The sequence below is a fragment of the Fistularia commersonii genome, chromosome 33, assembly GCF_037954325.1.
Source record: "Fistularia commersonii isolate RoL2024-O1a breed Wild chromosome 33, RoL_Fcom_v1.0, whole genome shotgun sequence".
In the NCBI taxonomy this organism is placed as follows: Eukaryota; Metazoa; Chordata; class Actinopteri; order Syngnathiformes; family Fistulariidae; genus Fistularia; species Fistularia commersonii.
Window position 1 is genome coordinate 7,432,980 of NC_141316.1, and position 8,421 is coordinate 7,441,400.

Consider the following 8,421-nt stretch of genomic DNA (forward strand, 5'->3'; position numbering starts at 1 on the left):
CATTAATAACGCTGCCTGATGCTGCACAAACTGTCACAAACTGAGGTTCTCTGACCCACCGCCTCACAGCAGAGGAACACAAGACAGGGAATAAGTCAGGTTTTGTATTTTACCAGTGTGCTATTTGGCTTTTTCGCAAATTTTAGCACCCTTGCGTCCGAGCGGGGCCACAAACAGGCTGTTTACCGAAGGCTCATTACTGGTACGAGTGGTTACGTCTCTAGAGTGCTGCTCATCTCCAGGAAACTCTCCGGAGGTGACCGTGGTAACCAATGACAACGCTCCCTCGTGTTTTGTCCGCACTGCTGCGTATTGTGTTGTGCGTAGTTTGCAGTGTACAACAAACATCAGGAATTGGTTTTCTCAAACTCACCCCAGCCAACGGTAACAATGATGAAGGTTATGTAGTTATTACACTGCTTTTAGTTATCACACCCACCCTGGACCCCGAGTGCAGGATAAGTGGTTCAGATCATGAATGAATGAATAAAGAGGAGACAAGAGAAAATAAATAAGGAATGGGCTCCGCTCTCATCCAGTTTAAATTTAATATAGGACTTTGAAACTTTCCTTTTTGCCCGTAGTGCTCTTCGGCTGAAATGTTCTGGTTTGAGTTAAAATCTAGTGGGGAGCAAAGATGACCGAAGATATAACTCCAACTCTGCAGGGAGCATGGACGCCCAGGCGAGCTGAGATCTCAGCCAATCACAGCATCATATGACGATTACATCGCAGGTCACTACCCCAAATTACAATCTTACTGTGTGCATTTGAGGCAGAAGACCTCCTGAAAATCACATTCTTTTTTTTCCCCCCAGTAACTCCTTTACATAAGAATTTAACAGTAGAAAATGAATCGTGCATGTATCATATTAGATAAGTTACTGTGAATTATTATAAGTTACACATAAGTCCGTGTGTCATCTAAGTCAGTGGTCACAAACCCTGATCTGCGGGTCATTTGGTGCAAGGAAAATCTTTTTTGGTACAAATGATAGTTTTTTAATTTCGACCTTCCGGATCTTGTTTTGAAAAATTACTGTTTCCACCTTCGCCTTACTGCCGCGCTCAATATTTGTAATTGCCTGATATAAAGTGTAATGGCTGTATTTGGATTAAATACTGCGAACTGACAAACGTTTTTATTATTTGAACCCCCGCGCCTTTAACCTGCAGAAACATTTTCATGCATAAAACCGATCCCTGGTACAAAAAAGGTTGGGGATGCTGATCTAAAAGTTATCTACTGATGCAGATCGCCTCAAAAAGAGAAAACGCATGAAGTATTTTACTTGCTAGCCTACTGAGCAGATATCTGAGGCTTGCAGGCATATATTTATATATACTGTACATACTTCTAAAAGCACTGCTTATAAATAGAATTTGGATTATTACAGCAGCTGCATGCGCATTGAAAATAATCCACTTTAGTTATATACTCCGACAGCGCGGTGAGATCACAGAGTGGATCAGTCTATCGTCGCGGGAACGGCAGAGTTCCACATCGTCATCTGCAGCGTGGTGTTTAGGAGTAGTACTGCGTCCTGTACTGCAAGACCAGAGGGGCCCTCTCGTCTCTCTCCAGGCTGGAGAAGTTGAAGAGGATTCTGCTCGGGGCTCCGGTCTCCTCGTGGCTCCTCAGGAACAAGGCGTTATCTGATGACGCAACCTGCAGAATAAGGTGGAAAAAGTTCTTCGGAGTTCCATTCCTAAACTCACGGAGCCTCCCTGTGGTCACGGGTTGCACAGGAGACACTCAGCGAGGTGTCATGGTCCATATCTTGCTGATATGACCCAGATGATGCATGAGCCTGCATTGAACTCGGGTTGACGCGTTACACTTATTATCCTTTTAAAAAGAAAATATGACAGAAAGAAACACTCGTACCTGGGATCTGTTGTGATGCTTCGGGCGGCAGGCGATGACCGCGATGAAAGAGAAGGTGGCAGCCAGAACCGCCGCACAGGACAGGATGAAGACCATGTGGACGTTATCTGGAATTAGCAGAAATGTCACATTATCACTTTGAATCCGGTGCTTCTTTGGGTCGAATCAGATATTACAAAAGCAACGGTATTATCAGGCCGGACGCGGATTTTAAATCCAGTCGGGGGGGGGGGGGGGGCGGGGGGGGGGGGCACTATAGAAGATATAAAACGTCGCATCCCTGAATTAAAGAAATAAAGTGACATTAGAATCTTGTTTATCAGCGCCACTTTACCATAAGTTCACTTTGCTCACAGCGAATCAATTGAGCTCAGCAGCCCGAGATCCAATCGCATCCATCTCTCCTGACATGCCTGGATTCTTCCATTTCCACTCTTCCCCCTTTGCTCTGTGGAACTAATGCAGCTAAATGGGAACAGGGAGCGATTTTCTCTGTGGAGAAAAACCTCATGACACTGCACAGCCGCTGATAACTTCACAAATTCCTTTAATTGTGTCAGTATTCGAAAAGGGACAGCGGCCCACGGAAAATATACACGGGAAAATATCAACCTTTGTCCGATAGTTATCATTTTTGATAATTCATGTGTAAATAACGGTAATCAATTCAAAGTTTTTATTACTGAAAGGATGAAAAAAGCATTTGATTGGTGTCTGCTTTTCTGATTCTAACCCATAATAATTGATAAATCATCATTTAATTCTTCTTTAAGTCCTAAACCCTCCCTTTCAATGCATCGAAAATAATCTTTAAATATGTACAATGAAAAAATAATAATATATATTAATTATATCACATTGTTTTGCTTTAGTACCCTTGTCTTTTGAGAGCACTATTCTTTATATTCCATGTCAGAGTCATGCTTTTTTCGACAGCATTGCATACGGAAATAAATGGAGAAAATATCTTAATGTACCCCAAAATATCAGACAGTGATACTCTATTTTTTTTCTCTCGAATGACCACATCGAAAAGCTATTATCGTCCGAAAACTCGGAGGAGGGTCAATGGATGGACAGATGGATCGAAATACAATGATTTATGTCAAATATGGTGGATTAAAGAGCATCATCATCGTCATATATACAGTTTTTGAATTTGCTCATGGGATAGTTTTAAAGACAGTTCTAGATGGACAGCTATTTGTATACATGCACATATTATATCAGAGCTGTTAAACTCATTTTAATGTTAAAAATAAATGTAAATACTCCTTCATGTTAACTCTGAATGCATTACTCATTAAAATCCAAAATGTTACATTTGTATTCGCGTCTTTCTTGAAACAGCCTTGCATCTGCATCAACTTTTCTCATATAGGGATTTATTTCTCAATTCCACCTGTTGGAAAGCGCACATATGTGGATACACTGCAATCTAATGGCGAGGTGCCGTCACTTGGCGGCTGACATGAATTTTGGGAAAAGTAGTTTATGCACTTCAATGCACGTGTTTGACTTATTTATTTTAAGACAATCAGACTTGTTTTTTTTTGTTTTTTTACAATCAGACTTGTTTTTTTTTGTTTTTTTACTGTTTATACAATTTCCTACTTTATTTATCACTGTTATGTTTTACTTGAAACTCTGGCACAACGATTTCCTTTGGGATAAATAAAGTTGTTCTTATTCTTATTCTTATTCTTTTAAGATGTTCTCGCGGGCCTGGAGTTTAACACTTGTGATCTTGAAACAGTGACAATGACGAAAGGACAGGAGGGAGAGATGAAGATATTAAGGTTCACAGATGCCAGGCGGAGATGGTTGGGTCATGTACAGAGAGGGAGAGTGAATATATTGGTTGACGGATGCTGGAATTGGAGGTCTAGACGAAGACCGACGAGAAGATTTATGGACGTCGTGAGAGAGGATATGAAGGTAGTTGGTGTGAGAGAGGAGGACACAGAGAATAGGGTTAGATGGAGATGGTTGATTTGCTGTGGCGACCCCTGAAGGGAAAAGCCCGAAAGGAAAAGAAGGAGAGATGTACAGTTTATTTAGATATTTTAGGATCTTCGGATGCTTGTCACCCCTCCGTTTGGCCCTCAGGGACAAGTTAAAAGACTCTGATTCTGATTATCATCGTCATAATCAGGGTCCTGCTGGATCCAATTCCCACTGAAGAACATATTTCCTACTAAATGATGCAAGAAGTATAAAGTGAAAAAAATCACAATTGTACTCAAGTGCATTGCTTGAGTACGTGCGTGCGTGTGTGTGTGTTTGACTTACTGTTTTTCTTGACGTAGAGGCTGAAGGAGGTCTCCATCCTGCTGACATCGTTGCGCACGCTGATCTCCAGGCAGTGGACGCCGGCTGAGGTGAAGGTGTGGTTGAGGCGCAGGGTGTTTTCGTACAGCATGGTCAGCGTGCAGCCGCCCGCGGCGTCCGGCTCGCAGTTGGGCAAGAAGCGCCAGCACACCCACATGGGAGGACTGGCGCGCACGAACATGTTTGTTACACTTTCTTCAAAAAAATATATTTATCTCCGCAGCTCACCTTCCATCCACGTGAAACGCCAGGCCGCTGTTTTGAGACACTTCGTACTCGGAGGGTCCCGTCAACACGATGTGCTTGATGATGTCTGCAATCCACATAGATGGAGGATTAAAAGTGGGAAAACAATAAAAATCATTAAAAAAAAAAAAAAAAAAAACCCTCATGTCAAACGGCTTATGAATTTTAAATTTGATGCCACTGTATTGTGGATTATTGTGCGTTAGGCATGCACAAGTACAAGGTTCGCATATAATCACAGGTGCAATAGACAGGACATGCAGGATACGGTGTCTGCAACATAAAGTATGTAAATATAAATAGCAGTTTCATTTATACCTGAATTTAAGGGCCTTTAACAAGGCAAAGTATTTTGAGAACAACCGATTGACCAAATCCAGACAATTCATAGTCAATTCGCCTTATATAGGAATTAAAAAACAAAAAATCGCTTGATTTATAAGCCTGTATGATCGCAATTCTATCTGAAATATGGGGCCACATTTACAGAAATAGCGCTCGGTCCAACCGAGAGGACTGAAACGTAGTGGTCGTATTTTCGTCCGACCGTGACATCGCGCCGCGTGACCGTACAAACCGAGCACTTGGACGTCCGTGGAGTAGACGCCGGTGATCGGCGGCGTGTAGTTGGTGGCGCTGACGCCCACTCTCAACCGCAGCGTGTAGTTTCCGGATGCAGAGTAGTGATACCGGACCACCGGCTCGGTCCCCTCGATCACCTCTCTGCGGAAGGACAAACCCTGAAGACGCGCTCGTACCAAAGCCGATATCAATTATTCGCTCATAATCCGCATCGGGGTGTGCGTCGCATATTGGCCGTCGGGGAAACAACATCCGATTTACGGTGGTTTTGAGCTTTTAGCATGCACTTACATTCCCAAATTTGTAAAGTATGAATGAATGTGATGCATTCCTCCAAGCACCTCGGGACATCTTGCGCAGTTAATTCTAGCACTGGACCCGTGGAATAAAAGTAAACAATAAGATAAGACAAACTTTACTGATCGCCATAGGGGGAATCCTTTTGTCGCAGCAGCATAACAGTTATAGGATCAATAAATATGAATAGAAATATAAATAGAGACAAAAAAATAGACAGCAACAACAAGAAGGATAAGAACATTAAAATAAAGAAACAAAAAGAAGCAGGATGCGAATGGGCTGAGATCAACAAGAAATATATCGCCTACCCGTTCCCTAAATCCCAGGTGTAGCTGAAACTCGCCGTGCTGAAATTCTTTTGGGGATCGAACAGTTCGAACATGGTCTCGGTCGGAACCTCCGAGGCCAGTTCCCTGGTGTCCCTCACGTAGGTTGCGTTCCCCTGCATTTGATAGAAAACCAGCTTCCCGGCGATAGTTTCTATTCAAAAGAGACAACTGGGGGTAAGAGTCTTTTTTTTTTTATTAGTGGAAAAAAGTAACAAAAAGGATTGCAAATACCTAAATCTGTCAAGGGGTCTGCGGTCTCTGCCCCACCCAGGAGGAGCGCCGGCAGAAGCATCGCAACCAGCGTGACCCCTGACCTGCGAACGCACCGCCGAAAGTTTTTACACGCCGTCCGAGAAACGCGAGAGGTCCGAGGAGAACGGCTCAGACTCACCTCGCCATCTCTGCCGCTCCTCAGACGGGGGGGGGAACCTTCGAGGAAAAGAGGGGATCCTGGAAGCGAGGCGGACGGGAGAGGCGAGGCGAGGCTGCCGCTGACCTCCTGCCAGAATCCCCGGGATGCGGATGACAGGCCTGAAATCGTCACCACGCGTTTCAGTCATGTGCCTGCCGGACAACAATCCGCTTTTTGATGAGGAGGCTCTCGGTCCACGGTCACATTCCTGCCGGAGGTGGAGCCTCTTTCGTGGTGGCGTAACTTCTTCTCCACGGGCTTCATATGCACCGACTCCAAATCCTATATGATATATAAGTAGTGCGTGTAGTTTGGTGCAATTACAGGGCAGGAAACAGCCACATGGTGGCGCTAATAACTCAGGAATTGCACAGATACCTGCGGTTCACGTCAAATGTGAGGAATATTTGCTTTACATGTGAAAAATATAACTTACATTTAGGTCATCGGGACCGATTCGCACAGCGGTTGCGTTAGATCGATTTCCCCGCAGCCCCCCCCACCCCCCCCCCACCCCCCACTTTTACAGAGAAGGTTATAATTCATTTCCCCGCCAATGAGGGTTGACAGGAGTGAACTTTAGTGTTGTTTGGAGGCCGGCTTGTTGAGTGCAGGGCTGGCAGGACACGCTCAACACACCGCACTAATGAAATCACCATAAAAGCTGGAAACGCCCTGATAAGATAAAAGCTGAATACATAAGCGAAGGTTGGGGAGGCCGGGTGTCCGAAGCGAGCCGGCAAAGGAGGCCGGAAATGACTTTTGAGCCTTTTTCGCCACCGATAGTTTGAAGATGAAGACAAATCTGTTTTTTTATTTCTGAAACTTGTTCAGATGATGAAACTTGTTTTCTTAAATGCACAGAAAGGACCAGAATATCTGGAATAATAGGCATTTTCCAAATTCAATATCATCAGGGCCGAATTAAGACGGGATGGGGCCACCGGTTGCTGCTTAGCTGATTTTATTTATTTTATTTTATTTTTTTTACTGATTATTGAATAATGTTAAGCTATTTTTGGTGGACTGTAAGAATTTATGTTTTTTTTTTAGATTTTCAAAAGTATTTTTAAACCTATAGGAATGACTTCTCTGCCTGTGGGAAAAAAAGCATTCAGATGCATTTTTCAGTGATTGTAAAGGTTTAATCTGATTTTTTTTCCCAACTAATATGAAGTCTAACGTGCTTTAAAACCCCGTCTGATTTGTTGTTAAATCTAAACCTACTGGTGTGTCCTCCTGCCACTTGTAGTCTTTATGACCTCCCGGGGAAGGGGCTCAAAGTGGAACAGCCCGCCATGCATCTGTGCACAGGAGTGTCATTTATTCATAAATAAATACTGGTGAAATGGGTGTAATATTTTCCACAAGCACAGTCTGTGAATTATGATGTTTGCAGATGATGGTGTGCTCTGCATTGAGAGCGGGATGTGACAAAACTATATGAAAGGAAAGGCGGAGGAGGCTGAGGTGAGAGCAGCGGCTGGTTTGGAAACACCGAGGAGAAGCAAGATTGTCATCATGCAAGCTTAAAATTTTGGAAGCAATTATCAGAAAAAAAGAAGCAAAAACAAAATTTGACGGACAAAGTATGTACACAGTAGAATAAAAATAGATAGAAAATAGATGATAGCAGCAAGAAATTGTTACATGTGCATTCCCATGTTTCTTGAAACCAGCAATCTATCCGCATCAACTTTCTGAACATTTAGTGATCATTTGTATTTCTCAATTCCACTTTTTGAAAATGGTATTTATGTGGATATACAGCAATCTAACGGTTGGGCAGTCGGCATGAATTGCGCAAAATGTAGTTTATGGTCAATGCACGTGTATGACTTATTTATTTTAAGACAATCAGACCTTTTAAGACGTTCTCGCTGGCCACATAAAATGATGTGGTGGGCCACATTTTGGCCGCAGGCCTTGAGTTTGACACTTCTGGTCTAGAAACAGTGGAACAATGATGAGAACGGACAGTATCAGGAATGAGTCCATCAGAGGGACAGCACAGAAAAACAGATGGTTTGGAGAGGAGGTCAGAGATTGTTTTGGGTCATATACAGAGGAGGGAGAGTGAATATATTGGTGGACGGATGCTGGAATTGGAGGTCGACAGGAAGACCAAATTAGGCCACATATGATGACGTAACGAGCCACATTTTGTCCACGGGCCACAAGTTTGACACATGTGCGTTAGATGTTCTGGAGATAAAGACTGAGATGGTTTGGACGCTGAGAAGAAATGTGAGAGGAGAGGAGCATGATTGCTACTTTTTTGCAAACATTTTGAAAAAAAAATAAAAAAAATAAAAAAAGAAAAGCGGGGCGAC

The 8,421-nt window shown here is 43.2% G+C and overlaps 1 protein-coding gene across 1 annotated transcript; it reads right to left on the bottom strand.

Annotated features, from left to right (window-relative positions):
• Nucleotides 1-728: 728 nt before the first annotated feature.
• tmem130 (transmembrane protein 130) lies at nucleotides 729-6,197 on the bottom strand. Its single transcript, XM_086140791.1, has 8 exons — nucleotides 6,068-6,197; nucleotides 5,908-5,990; nucleotides 5,656-5,827; nucleotides 5,043-5,188; nucleotides 4,448-4,532; nucleotides 4,181-4,383; nucleotides 1,889-1,995; nucleotides 729-1,669 (listed from the first exon to the last, which is right to left on the bottom strand). Exons 1-8 carry the CDS (start codon nucleotides 6,073-6,075, stop codon nucleotides 1,526-1,528), a joined length of 948 nt encoding a protein of 315 aa, XP_085996917.1. The 5' UTR covers nucleotides 6,076-6,197; the 3' UTR covers nucleotides 729-1,525.
• Nucleotides 6,198-8,421: the final 2,224 nt, after the last annotated feature.